Below are 26,422 nucleotides of genomic sequence, written 5' to 3'. Positions count from 1 at the left end.
GATCAAGCTTGAGCTTGACAGCTTGGACAGATTTGCTAACCCAGGTGTGTTCACCTGTGTTTGGTGCAACATCATTCCATTTCAGAGAGATGAATGGTGGGGAGGGGTTCACCATAGTCTATAAAAATTTCATCCCCTTTTCTAGGAGGAGACTGGTGTGCATTGTCTGGGTTCAAGGGATTGTATGTGTTGTTGGGCCAGAGAGAGAGAGAGAGATCAGAGATGTTGTTAATGTACTGTTCATCCCATTGTACTACAATCTCCCTGACCAAGCCGGTGGGAGTAGTCTCGAAAATTATGTTGAATAGCTTCTTCAAAACTTGGTCATTGGGGACTTCAGAATTCATACTAAGGCTGCCCCAGGCAGCTGGGCTCTGGACATCATGACCTCCATGATAATGACAGGGCTGTCTCAGTACACTGTTGGCCCAGTACATGTGGCTGGACATAACCTTGACTAGATCTTAGCCAGGGGTCCCCAAACTAAGGCCCGGGGGCCAGATGCGGCCCAATCGCCTTCTCAATCCGGCCTGCGGAAGGTCCGGGAATCAGCATGTTTTTACATGAATAGAATGTGTCCTTTTATTTAAAATGCATCTCTGAGTTATTTGTGGGGCCTGCCTGGTGTTTTTACATGAGTAGAATGTGTCCTTTTATTTAAAATGCATCTCTGGGTTATTTGTGGGGCATAGGAATTCGTTCTTTTTTTAAAAAAATACAGTCCTGCCCCCCCCCCACAAGACAGTGGACCGGCCCCCTGCTGAAAAAGTTTGCTGACCCCTGATCTTAGCCATTTCATTGATTGGGGAACTCACTGTGAGTCCGTTGTCAGTACAGATTGTTCCTTGGTGTGGTTTGGAATGAATGTGCCTACTTCACTCTATAGGGGTCCTCTAAATGTTTTCTGGTCTCCCAGCTCCCATCATCCCCAGCCAGTATAGTCAGGGAAGATGGCAGTTCAGAATAAGCAACACCTGGAGGGTCCACAAGTTCCTCTAGCACAGCTCCAGACAATTGTAATCATGAACTGGTTGGTAGAATAAATATTTTATGTTAAATATGGCCCTCACAATGGCTAATTTTAATGTTATTACTTACTTTTAAAATGAATTAAACAGATATCAGTACCTTAAATAAAGGTCTCTTTTTGTCTACTTTGTGGTAGGTGGAACTAGAACTACACATAAATACAGGCTATCAGGAAATTGCCATTCAGTGTCCTTTCAGTTGGAATTTCAACTCATGGAAGAAAATCAGGCAAAAGAAGAAGACGTTCATATCAAACAGGTATATACGGTATTAGGAAGTCTGATTTTTCTTTGGCAACCATCTACCTCTATAGGATTGTAACCTAAATGGGGTGTGATGGGAGGGTTGTTTGAATAAGGTAAATAAGTCTAAATTGCCAGTAGATGGCAGCATTTTTCATCTTTTCATAATGGCATAGTCATCAGCATCAAAATATAAATTACTATAGATTTGCCATTTGTATTTTTTATTGAAAAATTGTTTCCCCTTTAGAAAGACATAAGTACACCAGTGTTTCATAAACTAGCACTGAAATTCAGACTTTTATTTTTTATTTTGTAACGTAGATCTAAGGTCTGTCATACTCACCTTGTTCACATATCCCAGTAGCACTGAGATAATGTCTCACTGTGAGCATGCAAATGGCTTCTGCTTCAACTCCCCACGCCCCGCATGAGTGGGAATTTCAAACCATGATTTCTGGCTGATTTTGGGCTGAATTTAGATATAACACTAAACCAAGGATTGCTGTTTACTGTTTCTGCTCCTGCTAGGGGAGCTGAATCGGAAGCCATCTGCTCATTCATGGTAAACTATTAACTATGGTTGATTGTGATGCATGAACAAGGTGAGTATTGCAGATTATGTATTCTTCTGCTCTGAAATATACTATAAAGCTATATAGTATAAGAAATAGTCATTAAAACAGGAGCATCTGCTTATGTGACATCCTAGGTTTCTGATAGAGAAACACCAAATTGTAATTTACCTAGCAACCATGGTTATTTTTTACACTTATAATTTAAATACAGCACAAAATAGCACTTTCCTGTAATTTATCTCTGCAACTGTAGCTGTGATAATCCTGCTTGGAATTGCTTAGTAGTCTGTCATGTGGAGCATTTGCCTTACAACAAATGTCTTCCCTCAGTGGGGCAGTTTAATTGTAATGCTGGTGCTTTTTAAACTTTGGTTAGGTAATCAGTGCTAGGCTGTGGAGTAACATGCTTCCTCTAGAGTGAAATTATCTCCTACATTTAATTGTACTTAAGAGATACATTAATGCTTATTATTATTAAGATTAGAAAGTGTACCCACTTAACCTAGATTTGTTAACCGATTCCAGACTCTAATCTCAAATCCTGATTAAAGAAGGAAACTGGCTAATCTTACATTGGCATGAAGGTAAAATTTATTCCAGGGTGGCCAAGATGATCAAGGGTCTGGAAACCAAGCCTTATGAGGAATGGTTGAGGGAACTGGGTGTGTTTAGCCTGGTAAAGAGAAGATATGATAGCCAAATATCTAAAGGGTTGTCACACAGAGGATGGAGCAAGCTTGCTTTCTCCTGCTCCAGAGGGTTGAATTCAAACCAATGGATTCAAGTTACAGGAAATAAGATTTCAACTAAACATCAGGAAGAACTTTCTGATGGCATAGCTGTTCAACAGTGGAACAAAACCTCCCTCCCCCGAAGGTGGTGGACTCTCCTTCCTTGAAGGTTTTAAAGCAGAGATTGGATGGCTATCTGTCATGGATGCTTTAACTAAGATTCCTGCATTGCAGGAGGTTGAACTTGATGTCCCTCGTAGTCCCTTCTAACTCTACAATTCTAAAAATTTCCAAAAGACTTGAAAAATAAAAAAAATCTTCACTTTGTGCTAAAAAGATCACAATGTAAGCAGAAGATGTACCTTCTGGGAGGGCATTCAGCTATGCCTAAATATCCACCTGTAGATCTTTTGTACAGTGGAATTGTATGATAATACTGTCTGTAGCTTTAGGTTGTCTGCTGAAATGAAGTAATTTTCTGTGAAAATTAAAAGACCAGAAATTGTTCACATGATGTCCATTATAAGTGGCAAACTGCCATTTGCAGCATGGTTGAGTTGATGTAATCTGTTGGTGTTTCCCTAAGACTTTTCCATGGTAATTCCATGAATTACTATTTGTGTCTTGCCAGCATCAGAGAACGAAGGAAAGTAAAAACAAGTAAAAGGTTTTCCTTAAGTAAAATGAAAGGGGGTAGGAGTGCAGCAAAGTGAAGGGAGTGAAAATGGTTGACTGTTTGCATGTTGCTGTTACACGTGTGTTTGACATCCCTGGAAACCAGCTGTATGGGTGTTTTAGTGTGTTCTCCACATGTTGTGGAAACAATAGCCTGAAACAAAAGGTCAAATAAAAAACCCCAAACCTTTAGTTTTTAAAGTATGTGATATCTAAGCTCATCTAAAGAATCTTGCTCAAGTGTTTTAGGATAATCAGTTCTAGAACATTGTAGTATCTCATGACCATCATGGCTAGCAGCTCTTGATAGCCTTATCTATGGGTAGGCAAACTAAGGCCTGCGAGCTGGATCAGGCCCGCTGACGGTCCGGGAATCACCACATGGATCGCCAGCGCACGTGTTCTTTCCCTCTCCCTCACACGGTGGCAGCACCTCCTCCCCCCCTTCTCCTGGCTTCTCTTCTCCCCGCCCTGCCTAGAGGAGGAAGAGGCCTGGGTTTTGTTGGTGCCAGCAGAAGCAGCACTTGAGCCGTCGCCATTTTAAGCAGCCCCTCTCCAGAGCCCTTTCGTGTGCCGCTCATTATCCCCCCTGCCGCCAGCCCCTGCCGCTCTCAAGACACAGGTAAGCAGCCACCGGGGCTCATGGTGCTCTTGCATCATCCCCCCCCTCAAAATATAGTCTGCCCCCCACAAGGTCTGAGGGAAAGTGGACCAGCCCCCTGCTGACAAAGTTTGCTGACCCCTGGCCTTATCCTTTCTGAATTTGTCTAATAAGCTTTTAAAGTCATGCTGGCTATCACGATTTACATTCAAAAAGTGGAGTTGCTTAATGAACAGAACAGACCCCACTCCCACAGTTATCCCATGGAACTTGCCCATAGTGAGATAGATGAGATTCTGGAGACATGGAGATTGTGAATCTTAGTGTGCAAGGAGATCCACTTCATATGATCTATTTTTTTTGCATTTTTTTTTACTCTTTGTAATGCTTGAAAATAAACCCAGAACTGTCTGCATGCAATGCAGATGCTCAACCACTGAGCTGTGGCCCTTCCCTGCTTCCTCACTTTTGATGCATACCTCAGTGCTGATCATTTTGCCTACTATGGGATAGAAATTCCTTTGCACAAGTTATTTACAACACTGCTGAGTGTTGCAGAGAAGGCAACAAAACCTTAGAAGAATAATGACAATATTCCATAGGTACATTTATTTTCAGATACTTACTATGATTAAATACGGTAGAAGCATCACATTTGAATAATACCATAACACCACCACCACCATAAATTAATACCTTAATACCAAAATGATTCCCAATTTTAGGTTCTACCAGAGATGTCTTTCTTTTAGAATAGTACAATCATATTGTACCATAATAGTGTCTCCTGTCTTACCCGCTTGGAGGAAAGGTGAGATATAAGTGTGTGTGTGTGTGTGTGTGTGTGAGAGAGAGAGAGAGAGAGAGAGAGAGCTGCTTCTGGTTCCATGGGATTGATCTCTTCCTCACTACAGGAGGCGTATGTAAGTCAGTATTTTTTTTTAACTTGTTCATTTATCTCCTAAAATGTCCATTTCAGTTATTCTATATTTCTAAGAATGGACTTGTGGTAGCTCATGAATGCTTTGCACTGCTTTGGGGATATAAATCTAAAATAAAATTGCTTTTCCTCAACAACTAGGACATTGCATTTGTCATTTTCTCTTTCAACCACAAGATGGCACCTGGATATAAATATGTAACTTCAGCTTCTGAAGATTTTAGTTTGCCTAAAATATTTCACCCTTGCTAAGTTTTGCTCTTCAGAGTGCACATGGAAGCTTTTCAGACAGCAGTTGTTTACTTCTGTGGTAATGTTAACTTGAATACTGGTTTTGTATTGGTAGATAGCAAGCTACTGTTGTTCCTTTGTCTCAGTGTATGCACTTTGCATTCAGAAGGCCCCAGATTCAACTTCTGACAGGAATGGAAAGCCCCCCCCCCATCTGAAACCCTGAAGAGCTGCTGCCAGTCAGAGTATACTGAACCAGTGGAACAGTAGTCTGACTCAGTATAGGGCTGCTTCCTATGTTTCTAAAAGCAGTGGCTGTTCCATGGTTCTTCACAAAATAGTCAAAGCAGATCAAAAATTCTCCCCAACTATTATTTCTACTTGGAAGGATACATTCTAGCCCTGAGCCAAAAATGCCATCTCTTAAAAGCATCCCAGAGGAAACAGCAGTAATCATTGCCAGATCTTCCAATAGTAGTTTAACACTTGTCCAATGCACTCTCTACAGTGGTAGAAGGGTAAGCCAGCAGTATAGTGCAAGTTTGACACCTTCTGTATTACTACAGAAGTAGAAAACCCCATTCTTGGCCTCCTTGGCATCAGCAGCATGTCTGACTCATGTGCCTTCAGATCTTAGTTTTCCCTATTTGTTGAAGAGAATTTGGAATAGCCTTAACTCATGCAGAGATCAACATAGGACATCCAAATTTGTGCCAAATTGCAGTTTCTCTTAATGATCACCTTTCTTTGATTTATTATGTACTATATATAGAAAAATTATTGTAATTTGATAATATTTTAGTCCTATATTTGAGTATTTTCTAGTACTTATTTTATCTATTAATAAAACATTTTCTTTTTTTTGAACCAGTGTAACAAAAATGTTTCAGCTGTTGTTACGGACCTTAGCATTGTGATAGAATCAGACAAATATTTGGATTTAAGCAAGCTTGTATCAAGGTAAGACTTCTACTAATATATAGAGGAATATCTTTCTTTGCTTTGGACAATGTCAGTTACATACTACACATAGTATGTTCCAAGTCCCACTGAGTTCAGTGAGACATTAACTATGTGGTAATGTCAGGCAATGAATCCTTTTTAGCCCAAGGGTTAACTTTTATTCCCTTGAGGGTAATTTTCCAGGGGCCATATGTCAGTTGTTGGTGGGGCCAGCATCAACAGATGTGGCTTATAGTTTAGCAGACTACATTCCAGTGGTGTGTCTATACACTTACCCATTCAGGAAACAAAAAGGAACTATCACAATCAAAGGACCCATTCCAGTCAGGCAAAAGCATTTCACACTGGGCAGCTGGGCAGGTGACTGACTTGGCCTGGGGAGAGGATGGAGTCCTGAGGGTGGGATAGGGAGGGCTACATTCAGCCCCTGGGCTTGATGTCCCTCACCCACATGTGGTATAGAATTGCTATCTTAATTAAATTGCTGGCATATATGGTTATACAAGATAATACAGCTTTTATGTTTGAGAATGAACTACCTTATTCTAAATGTGCACCAATCTGGGATTTGGGAATCACTCACCCGCAGTGTCTCTGCCTTAGGTTCAGCTTCAGTCTATCAGCCCTTGTCCAGCCCACCACCGCTGCCAGGCAGCTTGTGCCCAGCTGCTCCTGACTCAGTTTTAATGGAGAAACGGTCTTGGTGGCATCAGCACAGTGATGACATTGTACCCCAGACTTCCCAGTTCCTGCTCCCGATGGCTTCATACTGATGCTAAACAACCCTGGAGATTTTTAAGAGTGCTTTGTGGTACCCTGCAACTATGTTGCCAGATTGTAGACACATAGTTTCCCAATGCTATTCTCTAAGACATGTCATGCAAGTACAGTGGAACCTCGGTTTATGAACACCTCGGTTTATGAATTTTCGGTTTATGAACGCTGCGGACCCATCTGGAACGGATTAATTCATTTCCCATTACTTTCAATGGGAAATTTTGCTTCAGTTTATGAACACTTCAGTTTATGAACAGACTTCCGGAACCAATTACACCCATGCTTCAGTTTATGAACGCTTCAGTTTAAGTACTCCGCGGACCCGTCTGGAACGGATTAATCCACTTTCCATTACTTTCAATGGGAAAGTTCGCTTCAGTTTATGAACGCTTACTCCGCGGACCGTCTGGAACGGATTAATTCACTTTCCATTACTTTCAATGGGAAAGTTCGCTTCAGTTTATGAACGCTTCAGTTTATGAACAGACTTCCGGAACCAATTGTGTTCATAAACCGAGGTACCACTGTACTTGTATGTATCTGCCATATGCTGAAGGGGCACCTTTTTTCTTGGCCTTTGACAGTTGAGATACATATTTTCAGTATCCACCCTATTTGTTGACTGTAATTTTTTTTAAACCGATGTTTAAGGGGAGGAGAGAAATCAAACTGAGTATGTATTGATTTACATGTGATTATTGGAAAACTGAAAACTTGATGATGGTGATGTATTTTTAAATTGCTGAAATGCACCCTGGAAACTTATAGGTGAAGGGCACATAAGAAATTAGATTAAACAATAATATGTAAGAGCAAAAACCGCCATAAAACAGTGCCTCCAATCCCCAACTCACAGAGATGGTCCAGGAGGATACCATGGTCAGTGGTATGAAAGGCTGCTGAGACTTGTAACAGGAGCAGCAGGATTTCATTTCCCCATCTCTACTTGAGAAAAGGTCATTTGTCAGGGCAACCAAGCCCAAGTCTGGGACAAAACCAGGCCTGAACCCAGACTGGAATGTGTCCAGATAGTTTCCCCTAAAAGTACCTGAAGCTGAATTGCTAGCACACTCACAAATACTTTATATGTAAGATGTTCATAGGTTAGAGAACTTATCACATGAGGTTTTTTAAACTCTTGTTTCCTTCCCCTTTAAAATAACTGCAGAAATGGGGGTAGTGACAGTCAAAGAGGAGGTTTGTGTAGGGAAATCAAGTGTCAGAAATATGATTTAATCCTGGTCCATTGAATTGTGGGGAATCACTATGGGCATGTTTCTAGAAGCAATTCTCAAAGTCAAGGAAGTCACTACAGCATCCCTTGCCTTTGGGAATTGCCACTCAAAATATACCTGTGGAAGGCTTTCTCTCCCCCTCACCCAGTAACAACAGCAGGCTTGGAATAAATAATATTTACAGTGCATAGTTCCCCCCTCCTTTCCCTTTCAAACCAAACCAAATGGAAGTAAAAAGCAAACACCATACCCTCAATATGGATATTTTTATTTTTTAACTGTTTAGATCCTTTAGAAACATGCTCGGCTGCAAAACCAAGGTAAAGATAAATGAAAAAAAATAAGCTCAGCATCTTTGCAGTACATAAAAGTAGGTTTTCTTGTCAGGATTTCTATTTCAGCATGTGGTATTTCCCACAGCCTAACTGATCTTGAATTTCTCTGCTGGTTGCAGTACAGTTGACTCTTTCCCTTCATCCGTGGAAATAGACAGTGGCAGCTCATAAGTTCTGCCCATTTCTGAGAGCAACATAAAAAGTGGCAGCCAATGTTTAGTATAATCTGTTGTATGGGTCACACAAAGTGATTTACCGTGTTTATTTTATGCAGTTTTTATATGTATATAGTGCCCATTGATATTTAGCAAACCAGACTGGGTTTACCTTGGCATACCAACTCTTGCCTAACATAATTGATGTGGCACATTCACCAAAATAATGCTGGGAAGGAGTTTCCCCAAAAAAACTTATAAGCGAGTGCTTGGCTTTCATGCTATATTTGATTGTTATATCATCATTACACAGCTAACTTGTTGCGTAATTGTTTCAAAAGCTGCTTTCTTGAAGCAGTATGAAGCATTTAAACTTGTCTTTTGCCTACCAGCCAACTGAAATTTGAGTCCATCAGTAGTGTGCCAGAAGTGAGTATTAAATCACATCTGGATCCAATTAAGCACTGAAAGACTCTTATATTTGTAGGTAGTGGAGGAGGGTAAAACATGAAGCATTTTTGCCATAACTGGAAGGGTCACTGCTTCTGACACACACACACCCGGTCTGGGTGCAAACACGTAATCATGCTTTGGTACTCTAAAAACCAATTATTAATTTTTGTAAGACTTAATTTAGAATCCAACAATTTGTTCAACATCATTAAAAGTTATCACACGTAGCATATGGTTCATAAGTTGGTGTTTTTTGCATGTATAAAGTTAGTTTTCTTTTAACGACTTCATTTTCATGTGACTGTAAACAATGGTTTAGCGTGACTTGCACAGTTTGCAGTGAGCCTTGGGCTTATATGTTCCCACCTCTCACATGGCTGGAGAACTTTAGAAGCATTTTCTTTTTTGTTCACCTTAATCAATTTCAGGAGTTGCTGATGGGTCTCGTTAGATTAATCCTGCCCAGAGTTTGTTGGTGATGGTAGGGCTCGCAAATGTGTGCTTTTAACATGTATTCCTTGTTAGATATAAGTAAAAGTGCCTGTGGTCTCTTTCCTGCCTTCCCACTCCATCATTGCTGCCGGAAGCTTGACAGTCATGAGATGGTAGGGAATGGAGCTGCCAGCCAGAGTGAGTAGAGTGTGCGAGGTCTGTGAAAGTGTCAGTGACAGTTTCATAACCAAGCAAGCAGATTAATTTTCAGCAACTTTTCACTTGTGTCTGTGTAGTTGAGTGTGCGGATTCATGGAGCAATGCAACAAACTAGAATTAAGCCAGGATATGGAACACAGATGCTATTACAAATCACAGTTAATGCAGACTGAGTTTTACAAAGCAACTGCAAACTGTAGTTTGCTGGCCCCAAACTATGGTTTCAGATGTACAAACAAATTATAGTTATGCTAAACAAACTATGGATTAGCATAAAGATAATCTAATGATATTCTAAAGATTAAAAATATATATAAATGAATTTTTGTAAGGGGGACGGAAATATTTTTTTAATGGCATAATGTTGTTTTCTAGAGTTGAAGAGAGTGGGAATCTCTTGCTGTTCTTCAAATGTCTCTCCTATTTCACTGAGTGGTGTGATCATCGGAAACGCACTTTGACCCATTTCAAGGTAGTGTTTTGAAAAGTTTTGTTTTCTTTCAAACCTTCCTTTTTCTCTGTTAACCATTGCATTATGGAACAAGAGAAAACTGAATGACATTGGTTTTTGAAATATGGGTTAATTTAATGGTACTGCAAGTTTTTTGGGGGGGAAATAAATTCATGGTTGTTTGGTTCTGTGCTATTTTAGAAATCTCAGTTCCTCAAAAACAATGTTTTATGGTTGTGTGGACAGCCGAGTTGAAACTTTTCTGTTGAGGTTCTGGGAGAGTCAAGAGCATTGTGTGGTTGGTAGGCTGGCAAGACTCCTCATTTGTAAGTCTGAACTGTTAGTCACAGATTCAGAGTCTGGTAACTCTGCAATTGTCATAGAAGAGGACTGGGGACTGGGTCACAACAATTTGAGGATTCCCCCAATATGCCTATTGAGGGAAGGGGAGAAGGCTTTAGTGGAGAGCAAATAAAGGGTTCAATTTGTCTGTCATAGGATGTAGTAGAAGGAGTGGCAAATCATGGAACATAAGACTGAGGAAGATGCTGTGATCAAATAAACTTTCAATCTACCTGGCTGTTGGTGGAGATTGAAAGTGCTCAAACAGGGAAAGGGTTGAGGTAATACAATGGAAGTGAGGTTTGGTGCCATTGCCCAACCACATATTTTGCCAAAGACAAACTATGTATTGCCATCTTTGCCCAGTCATTTACTTACAAAGGAATAGTGAAGTATGTCCTCTTTCTTACTTTTTCTTTCTGATGATTTGTATTATTAGACATGTTAGCGTTTTAGTCAATAGGTAACACACACAAACTAAAAACAAACAGTAATCTCTAAAGATTTTTCCATGTAAATGAGATTGGATACATAGTACAATTAAAGCAGCAGAGCTAGAGCAGAGCTGAATAGCTGTAAAAATCTTCAATGCTAGTGAATAATTAAATCAGAAAAGAGCATATCTGGTATGAAAAAAAGAGAACGCAGATCAGAATTTACTGATGAAGAAGGTACTTCTGAATAAGTCTTCAGCTGACATGCACAAAGTTGGACAATTATATTCAAACCAGCCCAAATGACTTCTGTTTTGAGATAAGGTTTAAACTGGCTGATCACAACACATATACCACAATCTAAAAATAGTCATGTGGTGGCTTGAGGAGAGTGATATATTAAATACAATAAAAATTCACAGTTATTGCTTATTCTTACTGCAGAGTACTATGCATGATTGGGTAGAATCAGGTTCCACAGAGCTCAGTAGGACTAACTTAGAATTGTGCATGAGATTGTGGTTGTCTGTAAATACCTATTTGAATTGTATAGGACTGTACCTAATATTACCAAAATTGATGCATTTCCCTTCTAAGTACACTGACAGAGCTTAAAGAGTGTCAGTAAGGTGCATTATGAATTGTTCAGTTATTAATATTCTTCAGGGTTTTTCAGGAAATGAGTAATTGTTTATTGGTAACAGTGTTCAATGCATAGACTATGTTGCATGGTATCTTTTAAGCAATATTAATATTGCCAAGCATGAGTTTCAGGTGCTGACTATTTCTGATTAAGAAATCTAAACAACTCAATCTGACTGGTCTCATTGATATGATGAAATCCTGGCTTAATAAGCTAGGATATGTATGAGGTTCATGCACCTTCACACAGACCTTTTGCTTTCTCTTCACACTTCCCTTTCTGTGAGTGGAGAAGCAAACTAAGAAGTTGCCTTTAAAGGCAAACTGTGAATTGTGGTTAATGATTTCCCAACAAGCCAACTTTAAACAATGGGAAACTTCGGCAGATCTATTTGTAGGTCTGTTACTGATTAAAGATGAAAAGCTGTTTGTTGCCTCCATTTTATCCCCAATATATTGTGTCTTACTTTGCCATTAGACAAAAAACTGGTGTCTTAAATTCAGCTACTTTATGTTTGCTAGAAAATAACAAAAGTTTATTTTGCTTCAGCTAAGTCTGTCTCATTTCTCCCATGTTGTGCATTATGTGTTTCCTATATAAAACACATTAGACTGGTCACACGAGAATCCTACCTCTTCTTTCTGATTATTCTCCATACAGTGTTAAAGCATTTTTTAAAAAATTCTTTATTCTTTTGAAATACAGGCAACCCCCCATTTACGTGGGGGTTACGTTTCGAAGTACTGCATGTGTCGGTGAAATGGTGTATATTTGAAACACCGTTGAAAACAAAAGCCTGCAAACACCCTGTTCCTTCCCCCCTGCCGCCCCATTCTGCCTCTTTTTGTGATGTTTTTGGGCCACTTCTGGGTTCAATGTGATGCGCATATACATGGTCGTGCACATATTGAATGCACATAGATGGGGCATTGCCTGTAGATTGGTTCCCTTGAAAAAAGAATACGTTACTGGTTTTATATTTGAGTCTAAGTTCTAGAATATTTGAGTCTAAGTTCTAGAATTAAAAAAGGCTCAGGCTTATTAAATCAGAAGGTGCAATTTCACCAAGTTAAGGTAGAAGTTATAACGGCTAAAAGTGTTGAATATACATATGTGAAGCTATTAACATGGAAAGACAAATTGAAACAGTGATAAAATGGTAATCTTTACCTACTTTTTACCATTTTCAGTTTTGTTAATAATTAAAAGTATGTGCCTATAGGCAAGGTTCTCAGGCACATAAAAGCATTGGGGTACTTCCCCAAGACGACTGGGTTGCCATCCATTCTTATGATATCCATGCGTTGCCGAACGTAACGGGTCTGATTGTTCCCTTTGCAGAATGTTTCATCTGTGATGCTGGTTATGTTGTTGAACTGCAAATCAAAACAGTGAATTTGAAAAATCTGAATATCCAATGCTAGTTAAAAGATATATACTAGTTTGATGTTTTCTTTCATTCAAATCCTATTCAATACTTCTCTCTATAACACTATGATGATTTTTGCTATAAATATGTACATTGTCTATAGGATATGGTTTTTCCAAACTCCGTACACTAATGTTTGGCTTATTCTTGGTTCCTCCTATACAACATTGTTTGTCTATTGCATGGTATTCTGCCCTGAAAATTTCTTCTTTACATGAAGAAAAATAAAACTTGCAGATTCCTATAGATTACAAATGGGAGCCCCTATGGTAACATATCCCTTCAGAAGAATCTGTAAGTTACCAGAGAACAGTATTCTTTATTGGGCAGGTTACGGTTTCCCTTGCTTAGGCTTGCAGTGCCACAGCTTCTGTTTTATTTTATTTATTAACTTAATTTATAAACCACCTTTCTGCTGAAGTATTTTAAAATAGAAAAATGAAACAAAAAATGTAAAGCTGAGTTCTCTTGGGCCATTGGTGGTTGTGTGTGTGTGTGTGTGTGTGTGTGTGTGTGTGTACACACACACACACACACGTTTGTACAACAGCAACAAAATGTTTTGACACCTGAAGATTCAGAGTACGCAGGCTCTCTGGCAAGTTAAGTGGGACGGACTCGAGTAAATTGTGTCCTAGGTCGAGAAATGACAAGTTGGTCAGCTTCTGTAAAAGAGAAACAGAAAAGGAGGGGAAAAGAAACTTTTACAAACAGTTTGAAAAAGATAATTGGTTACTAATTGGATAATCTATTGATAGGGATTGGGCTATTCAGTTGCATTAAAAGAAGTTTGAAGCCTGTACAGTAGTATAAATAAATATATTACTTAATCTAGAAAGAATAACACATTTTTTAAAAAGTGATCTCCTTCAGTACTTTTGGACCAACACCAATATGATAGATGCTGTAGATGAAGAGAAAGGAGCATGGAAGAGAATCAAAGATTCCTCTGGGCATATACAAGCCATTCAGCATGTCACAATTAATGAATTAAATCCCAGCTTATTTGTGCTACTTTAACTGTTCCTTTTCATAACTTTCATTCTGAACAACTTGTTTTTGGATACAGTGGAACCTCGTTTTATGAACACCTCGGTTTACGAATTTTCAGTTTACGAACGCCGCGGACCCATCTGGAACGGATTAATTCACTTTCCATTACTTTCAATGGGAAAGTTCGCTTCAGTTTATGAATGGTTCAGTTTATGAACAGCCTTCGGAACCAATTACACCCATGCTTCGGGTTAAGTACGCTTGAGTACTCTGCAGACCCGTCTGGAACGGATTAATTCACTTTCCATTACTTTCAATGGGAAAGTTCGCTTCAGTTTATGAACGCTTCAGTTTAAGTACTCTGTGGACCGTCTGGAACAGATTAATCCACTTTCCATTACTTTCAATGGGAAAGTTTGCTTCAGTTTATGAACAGACTTCCGGAACCAATTGTGTTCATAAACCGAAGGTCTCACTGTATTTTGAGCAAAAAGTGGTGAGATGCTATGTAGCATGGTAGGCTGCTGTGTTACGAAACAGACTGACAGCCCTCTTGGGGATGCAAAACTAGTTGTATGGTCCTTTGGATTGGGATCCCATGCAATATTGTATTGAAGAAGTAGAAAAGCTTACCAAAGCATACACTATAAACTATAGGACAAATCTTGGGTATAGTTCTTAGATAGTCTGAAAAGCTAAACCACAAGACTGGGTTCAGAGGACATGCACACACCAGGCCATGGCTCACTGTCACAGCAGCAAAACAATGAGGAGGAGCCAAGTGGCCAGGATGTCCTCTCATGGAGCGTACATGTTGTACTAAGCCATGGTTTGGCTTAGCACGACAGGAATCAATTGTAATAATAAATTTTATTACCTTGAAAGCATTTGCTTTAATTCCTCTGCTTTTAATAAAGTTATTGTTTGCTTTCAGTGAAGTTAGCTTTGGAGGCAAAGCTGGAAGCTTGGCAAGTCTATTATCAGCAAGTGAAAGTTCTTCTAAGAATACTAGTTTTGCAAAGGTCCCATCTTCAATATCTTGTATCATATTTCCAGTCAAATCTATTCTTTTCAATGTGGCTAAAAAGAAGAAAGAAAGAAAGAAAAGATAGGCTCTGATGCTTTTCGTAAGCAATCACCTGCTAAACGCCTAGTAAAGTGTTGCTACATACGTAGTAGGCTGTGCTGTGCAGCCTGGTTATGGAATCCTTGGTTGATAGTTTATCTGAAGCTCTCACAAGGAGAAAAATTAAGCTTGCCTTCAATGTCCTCCAACGTTCTTCCTTTACAGTGGCAGCACCAATTGTAAATGTCTAATTCATCCTTTTTAAAGCACTAGCCTGGTACCACAGATGACCAGGAATTGCATGCAACTGAGTGAGCAGACTAGTGGAAGAGAGTGATCATTCCTCTTCTGTGCCCGTGGGCTGTCAGGGAAGAGAAGCCCCACCACCACACTCAGTATAAAAGTGCACAAACAGGCTGACCTCCTCAGCTGTTATCTCCCTTTCACCACTTATCAAATGATTGCTCTGCAACCCTCTCAGGAGCTGGGTGCTGGGCTCAGTAGGAAGGTTTAAACCAGGGGTCAGCAAACTTTTTCAGCAGGGGGCTGGTCCACTGTCCCTCAGACCTTGTGGTGGGCCGGACTATATTTTGAAAAAATAATAATGAACGAATTCCTATGTCCCACAAATAACCCAGAGATGCATTTTAAATAAAAGGACACATTCTACTCATGTAAAAACACCAGGCAGGCCCCACAAATAACCCAGAGATGCATTTTATTTAAATAAAAGGACACATTCTACTCATGTAAAAACATGCTGATTCCCGGACCGTCCGCGGGCCGGATTTAGAAGGCAATTGGGTCGCATCCAGCCCCTGGGCCTTAGTTTGGGGACCCCTGGTTTAAACCATAGCATTCAAGCTACTTTATTTTTTATCCTTTTTTGCTGAGATTTTGACAGTGTCTGCTCCCTGCCAGCTTACACAATGTTGTTCTGCTAGTCTATGAGCATGTATTCTTTTTTGGTCTTCCTCCTAGAGTAGCACTGTGTCAACTTGGAGAAAGGAGTTCTAGGATTAATCCTTTCTCATTCAGTGGGCATTGTTCAAGGATAGTACCATGCTGTTTTATCTTATTTCTAGGGATGTCATTGATGAAGAAATATTAATTAATTAATCCATTACTTAATTAACCATACATGTATATGCATATGAAGAAAATGGTACTGCTGAAGATTAAAATGTTCTTTCTTAGTTGTTATCTAGGTCTGACTTTGTGACCACAGGTATCATGTAAAGAGATAGTCAGTCCCTTGTGTGGGAAATGATTGCTTCTTCCAAGATGGTGATTCATACAATACCTGTGGTTATTTATCTGAAAAAAATAAGTTTTAAAAATAAGAATAATAAATGAGATGAAATTAAAAGGAATACAATGATCTTGGTCAGTGTTTATTTGTTTACTAATATAGATGGTTGCAATTAAAATTTTATGAATGAGATGTAATTCACCTTCAGTAGTAATAGTATATGCAGTAGTAGTATATGGACATGAGTATAAAGGTAATGAAATGCTTTACCCAAACTTTTAGTATAGTCAAGAAGTATGTAGTTTTAAATCAAGTACTGTATATACTTACGAATTTCAGCAAAATCTGATACTTTCACCTTCTTGATTTTGTTGAAACGTGCATAAAGATACCCAGTTTCTTTTGGCAGAGCTGGAACACTTTCAATTTCTGTTTCTTCACAGTAAACTGAACCACTTAAACAAACACACAGCAGACAAGTAGCCAAATCTGAAATAAGATAATTTTGTTTCTATGTAAGTGGAATTTGACTGTGTCGACCACAGCAAACTATGGCAAGTTCTTAAAGAAATGGGAGTGCCTGATCACGTCATCTGTCTTCTGAGAAATCTCTGTGTGGGACAAGAAGCTACAGTTAGAACTGGATATGGAACAACTGATTGGGAAAGGAGTACGACAAGGCTGTATATTGTCTCCCTGCTTATTTAACTTATATGCAGAATTCATCATGCGAAAGGCTGGACTGAATGAATCCCAAGCCAGAATTAAGATTGCCAGAAGAAATATCAACAACCTCAGATATGTTGATGACACAACCTTGATGGCAGAAAGTGAGGAAGAAATATAGAACCTTTTAATGAGGGTGAAAGAGGAGAGTGCAAAATATGATCTGAAGCTCAACATCAAAAAAACTAAGATCATGGCCACTGGTTCCATCAGTTCCTGGCAAATAGAAGGGGAAGAAATGGAGGCAGTGAGAGATTTTACTTTCTTGGGCTCCTTGATCACTGCAGATGGTGACAGCAGTCACAAAATTAAAAGACACCTGCTTCTTGGGAGAAAAGCAATGACAAACCTAGACAGCATCTTAAAAAGCAGAGGCATCACCTTGCCAACAAAGGTCCGTATAGTTAAAGCTATGGTTTTCCCCGTAGTGATGTATGGAAGTGAGAGCTGGACCATAAAGAAGGCTGATCGCCAAAGAATTGATGCTTTTGAATTATGGTGCTGGAGGAGACTCTTGAGAGTTCCATGGACTGCAAGAAGATCAAACCTATCCATTCTGAAGGAAATCAGCCCTGAGTGCTCACTGGAAGGACAGATCCTGAAGCTGAGGCTCCAATACTTTGGCCACCTCATGAGAAGAGAAGAATCCTTGGAAAAGACCCTGATGTTGGGAAAGATTGAGGGCACAAGGAGAAGGGGACGACAGAGGACGAGATAGTTGGACAGCGTTCTTGAAGCTACCAACATGAGTTTGACCAAACTGCGGGAGGCAGTGGAAGACAGGATTGCCTGGCGTGCTCTCGTCCATGGGGTCACGAAGAGTCGGACACGACTAAACAACAAAAAGTGGAATGTTAGACGAATGATTGTCTGCAGAGGACAGCTTTGAATTTATTGTCAGTCAAGAGAATTTTTTACATAGCACTTTATTCAAACAGACCTGACCTAGTAAATTTTAGAATTTAGATTTCTAAAACATAGAAACGTACTATATCTTGTAAATTTGAGATAGTGTGCATATTTTTTCTAAAATGTTTTCAACTCCATTCCTTATTGTTGTATGGGTTGAAAAATACAGATAGATGAAAGGATAACAAATGTAGGTTAACTAGAATTCCAGTTTTAATAGTCAGATCATGAGAAATAGTCTATATTTTCTTTTTCTTTGCTTTAATTGAAATATCTCTCAAACCTTACGATATTGGAATGAAATTTGATATGATAAATGGGTTCAATCCTCCTTGTTTGTTTTCAAGGAGAGGAATTTACTCACTTCACTATTTCCTACAGTATTTTTGTTCTCCTTCCCTTGTTCTTCTGACATTGAGAAACCTTAGTCATGATTCTGACCCAACATGATTCTGACTGAACACTGATTGATCACATATTGTCAGCACTAACACTGTAGTGGAGAAGTGAGATCTGTTGCTAAGCTTTCTGCTTTCTCTGGCATCATCTTTGTCTGGGAAAATGCAACTCTGTGGTATCTATGAGCATGTGCTTGCTGTCTAGGCTTATAAAAAAAGTGAAATTTTTAAAGCCTGGAGTATGTGAGTGTGCATGCACACAGCTGCCATAACATGCTTCTCTGACTAGAAGTATTATAAATAGGGGAGAAGAGGAGACCAGTTTATCTTGCACTTTGTGGTTCATTCAGGGCAATCATTACTTGCTCCAAGCAAGTGGCAAGTTGAATTCTGTTTTGTTTGTTTTTTTGTTTGTTTTAAGCTTGATATTGTACTGTAATGTGGTAAAATCTTACCTGTTAAATTTGTTGATCCCTCACTAAGTATCTCTTCATCTCTCTGCACTTGCAGTTCATTGTCATGGAAAAGGAGCATATCATTGGTTTCCTTATATGTAGGAAGTTATAAAAACACATGCAGGGATTAATATATTATTTTTCAATAGTGGTGGTAAAACCTTTAAAAGTTAATAAAACACATTGTCTGGAACATTTCCTGGAGCACTGAAAACAATCTAGTTAAAAACACACACACCAAAATCTAACATTCAGCAGTACTTATGGGATAGGGTAACTTAATGTGACACCTCATGTTGAATACAGACAGTTAAATTAAGCAATACTTTGTTATTTCCATTTGCTAGTGGGCAGATCAGATGTCATGTTCCTGGCCCAACAACCATAATTTATTGGATCAGGCATGCACTGCATGTGAGCTTCTTTCCCTGGCACACTCATCTTAATCCTATATAATAATGTGCAAGTGTCTCTGCGTCCAGATTCCCTGTGTCCCTGTGTCCGCGCTACTGTGCATGTGCCCCATGGACACAGGGATTGGACGCAGAGACTGCACGCACACACACACGCACGCTCTCCCCACCCCCACCCCTCTGCCTACAGATTACCTGCGCATGCCAACCGCCGCTCCCGGCTGCTCCCCCCGGCAACCAGCAGCCAGCGGGCGTCGCACGCACACATGCACACCCTCCCCCCCACCCCGGCCGCTCCGCTTTGACCTTTCGGTCTCCGAAGCCCCGTCTCATGCTGGAGGTGTGTGGCAAGGCGGCGGGGGAGAGAAGCGCTCCCCCCCGCCACCTTGCCGTGCACCGCCGGCATGGGACGGCGCTTCCTCGGCGAAGGAAAGCAGGCTTGCCTTTGCCGAGGAAGCCGAAGCGGCAGCGGGCGCTTTCTGGGTGAAGGCAAGCAGGCGGGCTGTCTGCCCGCTTGCCTTCATCAAGTAAGTGCCCGCTGCCGCTTCGGCTCGGCGGCAGCAGCGCTTCCTGCTTGCCTTCGCCTGCTTGCCTTCGCCGAGGAAGCCAAAGCGGCACCGAGCACCGAGGGAAGCCGGCTTTGGGTTGGCGGCGGTGGGAAGAAGGGGAGGAATTCCTTCCCTTCTTCCCGCCGCCGCCAAGCCAGTCCCTGAGCCAAATTGTGGTGCGGTGGGGGCTTTTCGTCATTTGCCTCCCCCTTGGCTTGGGGAAGGCAAACGGCGAAAAGCCCCGGCCGTGCCGCAATTCGGCTCCGTCCCCCGCGCGCTTTGGCTTGGGGAAGCAGGCAGGGAGACTGCAACAGCCCGGAAAGCTGCGGGCTGTTGCTGTCTCCCTGTCTGCTTCCCCGAGCTGTAGCGCATTGGGGGACAGAGCCGAAGATCGGCGGGCGCTGTTTGCCGGGGTTGACAAGCCCCGGCAAGCAGCGCCCGCCGATCTTCGTGTCCCAGGGCTTCCCCTCCGTTCCCGCCTGGCTAGTGCCCGTTTATTAAACGGGCTGAATGACACTAGTATAAGATAACCTGGCTGGTAGTTTGCTGTGATGACTGAACTGGGAGGTTGTGGGTTTAATGCTGGGATCAAACCATGGTTACCAATTCTGAATTGCAGTGAATACTCAGACTAATTAGAAGTGGGATGGTGTGTGGAGGCAGTGACAGGCTGGATGTGGGCCAACAAAGGTGTTGTATGTTCCAATTTCTTGAGTCCCAGAGGTGAACACAGCTTGTTCTGGACAGGATTGCACTCCACTGGAAGGAGCAGGTTGATAGCTTGGGGGTACTCCTGGCTCCAGCACTGTTACTTGAGGCCTAAGTGGCCTCTGTGGCTAGGAATGCCTATTTCCAGCTATGGCTTGTTTGCCAGCTATGGCCCCGTTTGGACAGAGATGACTTGGCCACAATTCTCAGTGCTCTGATAACTTCCAGGTTAGATTATTACAGTGCCCTCTGGAGCTGCCCTTTAAGATGACTTAGAAACTTGTAGTGGCTCAAAATGCAACAGACAGATTACTGGCTGGGGCTGCCTTTACTACTCATATATAACCCCTGTTCTAAAACAGCTGCATTGGCTGCTAATTCTTTTCTGGGCTCAATTTAAGGTGCTTATATGCTAGTATTTAAAGTCCTAAACAATTTAGACCTCAAATATCTGAAAGCTCCCTCATTCCCTACAGACCCTTTCCCAGTGTTAATATTAGCAGAGAGGGCCCTCTTGGTAGTTCCATCAGAATTTTGGAATTTCGGAATCCTGCCCTGGGATCTGCAGGGAAAATGAAATGAGGGACTAAAAGCCTCTCAGATACCACAAAAACACTCTGAAGCTGGACAAACAACTGATTGTGTCTTGCTCCATATCATCAGCATTATAGTTGAGACAACTACTGGGACTGAGCTGACCATCCTTTTTGCAACTCCATATTGCTCAGCCGTCAAGCAGGATCAACCCCCATCACATCAGCTGGGACCTCTGGCCTTTCATTTATTGTTTAAGTATATGAAACATTTATAAACTGCTTAATACAGGCAGTGGCCATTTTAGGTGTGACTAATATGTGTGTGACTGTGTACATGTGCATCACACTGAACCTGAAAGTGACCCAAAAACATCACAAAAAGGAACGGGGGCAGAACGGGGTGTTTGTCGGCTTTTTCAGTGGTGTTTCTAATATATGTGATTTCACTTAAACACGCACTGTGTTGGAACATAACCCCTGAATAAATTGGGAGTTGCCTTATTTAAAAATCTCAGAGCAGCATGACTATGGATAGTTACAGCTATTTCTGTACAACAGTGATGTTTCTGGGATTTTCTTGTGCCTTCAGTTGCATAGGAGGAAATCCCGGGATGCATTTCCTCAGGAGGATGTCACTGCCCATAGGTTGGCAATGGGGCTGTAGGTGAACAATTGCCATATGGGGGGCTTCCTGGCTCCAAGGGGTACTAGTTAAGATGGCTATGTTACCCCAACATTGAGAGCAGCATGCCTCTGAAAACCAGTTGCTTGTAAGCTTCCCATAGGCATCTTGTTGGCCACTGGAGAATAGAATGATGGACAAGCTAGATCTTTGGCAGGGTTATCCTTATATAGTCATGTTTTGAAGGGACATGGAATGGTGGAGGGATCCAACAAGGTGACTTAATTTAATTTACTGTAAACTGAGCAGGGTTTTGTTCTACTGGGTCTTTTTTTTCCTTCAGGCTGTTTTATAAATAATTATAAATCATACCCCATTCCCCCTCAAGGTATGCAAATGTGCCACCAAGTTTGGGTATTGCTGCTTTGATGTTGTTCCTGTTCATGAATTAAAAGACAGGAAAATCATAAATGATATTAAAATATGAGGTGGCAAACTATTGTGCTACTTGCAAAAATGCAGGTAAATGTATGGAATATATGATAATAATAATAATAATAATAATAATAATAATAATAATATATTATTTATACCCCACCCATCTCGCTGGGTTTCTCCAGCCACTCTGGGCGGCTTACAACAGAAAAATGAAATAAAATAATTAAACATGAAAAGCCTCCCTAAACAGGGCTGCCTTCAGATGTCTTTAAAAATCTGGTAGCTGTTTTTCTCTTTGACATCTGATGGGAGGGTGTTCCACAGGGCAGGCGCCACCACCGAGAAGGCCCTCTGCCTGGTTCCCTGCAACTTGGCTTCTCGTAACGAGGGAACCGTCAGAAGGCCCTCGTCACTGGACCTCAGTGTCCGGGCAGAATGATGGGGGTGGAGACGCTCCTTCAGGTATACTGGACCGAGGCCATTTAGGGCTTTAAAGGTCAGCACCAACACTTTGAACTGTGCTCAGAAACGTACTGGGAGCCAATGTAGATCTTTCAAGACCGGTGTTATGTGGTCTCGGCGACCACTCCCACTCACCAGTCTAGCTGCCGCATTCTGGATTAGTTGTAGTTTCTGGGTCACCTTCAAAGGTAGCCCCACATAGAGTGCATTGCAGTAAGCCAAGCGAGAGATAACCAGAGCATGCACCACTCTGGCGAGACAGTCTGCAGGCAGGCTCAGCCTGCGTACCAGATGGAGCTGATAGACAGCTGCCCTGGACGCAGAATTGACCTGTGCCTCTATGGACATGAGAAGAACTTATGTCTAGTATGCATTTAAATGTTCATTGAGTTAATTTTGTTGTTCATATCCTGTTTTAGTATTATGAAAAGAAAAGCAATTTGTCTTTGTTTTAATACGCTTCAGTTGTACCCACTGTTATTTGGTTCTCTTTTAAGTGAAACATTAGCTTCTCCCCATTTAGTACTCTAATCACTTTGCCCTTCTTTAACCCCTTTCTCACTTCTTTTTACTATTAAATGTATTACTCATCCTTCACTGAAGGACCCAGGGTGGGTTATAGCAACCTAAAACATCATTAAATGCAGCTTACATTACAGTGGTACCTCTGGTTAAGAACTTCATTCATTCCGGAGGTCCGTTCTTAACCTGAAACTGTTCTCAACCTGAAGCACCACTTTAGCTAATGGGGCCTCCTGCTGCCGCCACGCCGCAAGAGCATGATTTCTGTTCTCATCCTGAAGCAAAGTTCTTAACCTGATGTACTATTTCTGGGTTAGCGGAGTTTGTAACCTGAAGCGTTTGTAACCTGAGGTATCACTGTACATGGACTAGTTTTGGATAAAACAAATTCGCAAGATATGTACTGTAAACTGAAGTTCATCTTACTGAAGCGCCATCTACTGGTGCAAAGCAGAGTTTACTACTGTATACTTAAAATGTTACACTTTCTCCTTTTTAGGTAAACAATTTTAAAAATAGTAAATAGACTTCTTTAAGGAATAAACAGTTAAGAACTTAATACATACGCAGATAATGTAAAAAATAAATTGTCACCATCTGTGACGGTTAGAGCATGGTGCTAATAATGCCAAGGTTTCAGGTTTGATCCCCCATATGGGAAAATGCATATTCCTGCATTGCAGGGGGTTGGGCTAGATGACCATTCCTACTCTATGATTCTATGAATACTGCTACCATGGATGAGTTGCACTTCCCTTGAAAGAGCAAGTAGGCAGTATGGGAGTGCTTTTGGATCCAGCTTTGTCACATGGCCAACCGCAACAACAACATACATGCTAAAACCTATTATTTCTTTTTCACATTGGCTCTGAACATCATGTTATGAGGCTTTGATCCACCATAGGTTTTCTGCATATGTGCACTACATTCTATACAATATAATTTTAAATACTGATTTTATTTATTATTTGTACTCGTAGACTGAATGGTCACAGAGCAGGTATTTAATACTATTGAATAGGGCAGCACTTTGTGAATGCATTAAATGTAGTGGCAGTTTATAAGGCTTGTTAAGGTACAATGCTCTGTTTTGGTTTGAATAATTGAGGATTGTACTGTATAGCTGTTTATCATTTATATAATGCACAAAGTTTCTTATAATATTTATTAATGTTGCTCTCATAAAATAGGCCACTGTTAAACCTATTTTACACAAAATGGATTGCGGGTTGGGATAAGCCTAAGACTTGTCTAGACCAGAAAATGACCACACTTGCTTTTTGTATATAAGTGCAGAATGTAACAGTGATAATGTAACAGATAATTGGTAAACTGTACTTTAGAAATAAAAGGGGAAGAAAGTCATGCATTAAGGCAAACATGGGCTCACACCCATTGTTTGTGGCCCACAGAGGTATGTCACATTCCCCATTCCTATGTGCCCTAACAGTTCCACTATGATAAAGGAACAAAATAAAACAATTGTGTGTAACTATATTATGATTTTATTTTGGCTAACTTTACATTATCCTTATTTTTTCCGACTTGTTTTCATAATTACCCATGGAACATGCTTGCATGCATAGATGAACACAGAACTTTTCAAATACCTGATTTTTTACTGCATCCTGTGGCTTGTCTTCATAATCCTCCTTAAATATTATGTCTTCATAACTTTGTTTAAATATCGTCTCTTCAAGAGTGGCCAAACCAGGGTCATAAAATGTGGCTGAGTGTTGTTTAGGTGGTGCCAACTTCACCAAGGGCAACAAAAAATAAAAGAAGAGACCAAATTTCTGCAAAGTCTTCATTTTGAGAGGCTGGGGCTTGAATTGAGCTGGAAGGACTAAGCAGAATGATTTCTTTGTGACTGGAAATTAAAAAAAAGCAATCTCTCAAAACAATATTTAAAGCGTAGAGGTCTAGTTGGCAGTGATTTCTAATGCTTAAGGAACGTGGAAAAATTATTAACTCTTAGCATTCTTTCTATAAATATTTCCAATGTTAAAAAGTTGACAATGTACAGTGTAGAAAAATAGAAGTACAAATTGATACATTGCAGATTTGTTTTGTGAGTTAAGTGCTGATACATACATACAAAACATTGTTTTAGATTTTGTATGTATGGTGATGAAATAGTTAAAAGGAACAGGGCTGAGCCCAGCCTGGGACTGAAAAGAATATTTTTCATTGTCTTAAGGACTATTTTGTAGAGCAAATTAAACTTTGAAATATGCAACAAAGTAATAATGTATTTAAATATATAAAATATCATGCATACAATTGAAAAAAAATACTATAACTTTTAACATATGCAATCTAGTATATAATAAACTTTTACAATAACATGTTAAAACTAATAATATAACTTCTTGGAAGATAACACCTACCGTTTTCGCTGATTGAGATCTCTTGTGTGATTGTTTCAATATGGTTTTCTCTGCATTAATTCCAAATGGCTAGACAAGACTGAGATTATTTTCAGCAGTCTGAAATGATACTACTACAAAAACTGTCAAAATTTAAAAGCACCTTCTGTGGGGTAAATAAGGCTGGGTCAGCATGCAGTCTTGGATGCAAAATGATAAATCAGTCCTGCTCGACTAAAATATTGGAAAAGGTTCAACTTCATATGTTGATATAGTTGCTCTTATCATTCAAAGCTTTAACTGGACCAACTGCAGTTTCATGCAATAAAGACTTAAGCAAAGTCATATGCTTCTCATTTAGTTTAGCATTTAATGGAAGACAAAGGAGCTGACTTCCGTTTCAGTTTAGGCATACACATTCCACTTTTTTGTGCAGTTAAAACTTGCAACTCAAGATACCACAGAGGAAATTCAAGCTTTTAGTTTGCAGTTTAGTTGGTTGTAGGTTTTGAAAATCTTGAGAGCATTCTAACCTTAATGGCTCATTATAGAAAACAGTGTGATGTATATTCACTGAGAATGACAGAAAGTGCATATGAAAGTGCATATGGCAGAAAAATTACATTTCATTGAAAAATAATTCAGATTCATGTCTTGATAATGAAAATGCTTCCAATGTTTCATACCTCTTAAAAGAGGAGAAATCTTTCAGTTTGATACACAGCCAGTGAAGATAAACAGAACCTAAATGTACAAACAGCATTTATTGTTGAAAGGCATCACTGCTGAAACTGTCTGTGGTTTGGTATGTTACTTTTAGCTGGGACTCCAAATAGAAGATGCATCAGCTGAGAATATTTTCATTTTGGATTAGTTTTTTAATCCCAAAGCTATGCTGTTGTAGAATGTTTATTGCTCCAAGAAAAGCCAGAGTTCAGACACCAGCTGTTTGCTGTGGAACACCATCTCAGTTGGAGTTGGATGCTTTGCTTTAAGTACATCTGCTGGTTTACAGTCTTCATTTGAAATTTGATCCATTCTGAACATAAATGTTTCCCCTGAATTCACTGTGCAGATGGAAAATAATCGTAGCAAAATTGAAAATCAGTG

The 26,422-nt window shown here is 40.2% G+C and overlaps 2 protein-coding genes across 5 annotated transcripts in view; one reads left to right on the top strand and one right to left on the bottom strand.

Annotated features, from left to right (window-relative positions):
* The window catches only part of CENPP (centromere protein P), a 154,515-nt gene that overhangs the window by 4,660 nt on the left and 123,433 nt on the right, over window positions 1-26,422 (top strand). For all 3 annotated transcript variants that reach the window (XM_088663215.1, XM_088663216.1, XM_035106202.3), the window contains exons 4-6: window positions 1,166-1,287; window positions 5,899-5,987; window positions 9,972-10,068. In XM_088663215.1, coding sequence (XP_088519341.1) covers window positions 1,166-1,287; window positions 5,899-5,987; window positions 9,972-10,068 — 308 coding nt within the window. The remainder of the gene's footprint in view (window positions 1-1,165; window positions 1,288-5,898; window positions 5,988-9,971; window positions 10,069-26,422) is intronic.
* On the bottom strand, window positions 10,792-25,656 carry OGN (osteoglycin). Of its 2 annotated transcripts, none has more exons than XM_035106199.3 (7): window positions 25,334-25,656; window positions 24,554-24,813; window positions 18,695-18,785; window positions 16,537-16,695; window positions 14,766-14,968; window positions 13,465-13,560; window positions 10,792-12,842 (listed from the first exon to the last, which is right to left on the bottom strand). In XM_035106199.3, exons 2-7 carry the CDS (start codon window positions 24,752-24,754, stop codon window positions 12,669-12,671), a joined length of 924 nt encoding a protein of 307 aa, XP_034962090.1. In that variant the 5' UTR covers window positions 24,755-24,813; window positions 25,334-25,656; the 3' UTR covers window positions 10,792-12,668. The 2 variants fall into 2 exon arrangements, with proteins under 2 accessions (XP_034962090.1, XP_034962091.1); XM_035106200.3 differs by having other exon boundaries at window positions 24,554-24,789; window positions 25,334-25,467.

This window comes from Zootoca vivipara, chromosome 2 (assembly GCF_965207765.1).
Source record: "Zootoca vivipara chromosome 2, rZooViv2.hap1.1, whole genome shotgun sequence".
Lineage (NCBI taxonomy): Eukaryota > Metazoa > Chordata > Lepidosauria > Squamata > Lacertidae > Zootoca > Zootoca vivipara.
The sequence above is the reverse complement of the archived record's forward strand: the minus strand, read 5'-3'. Positions and strand labels throughout refer to the sequence as shown.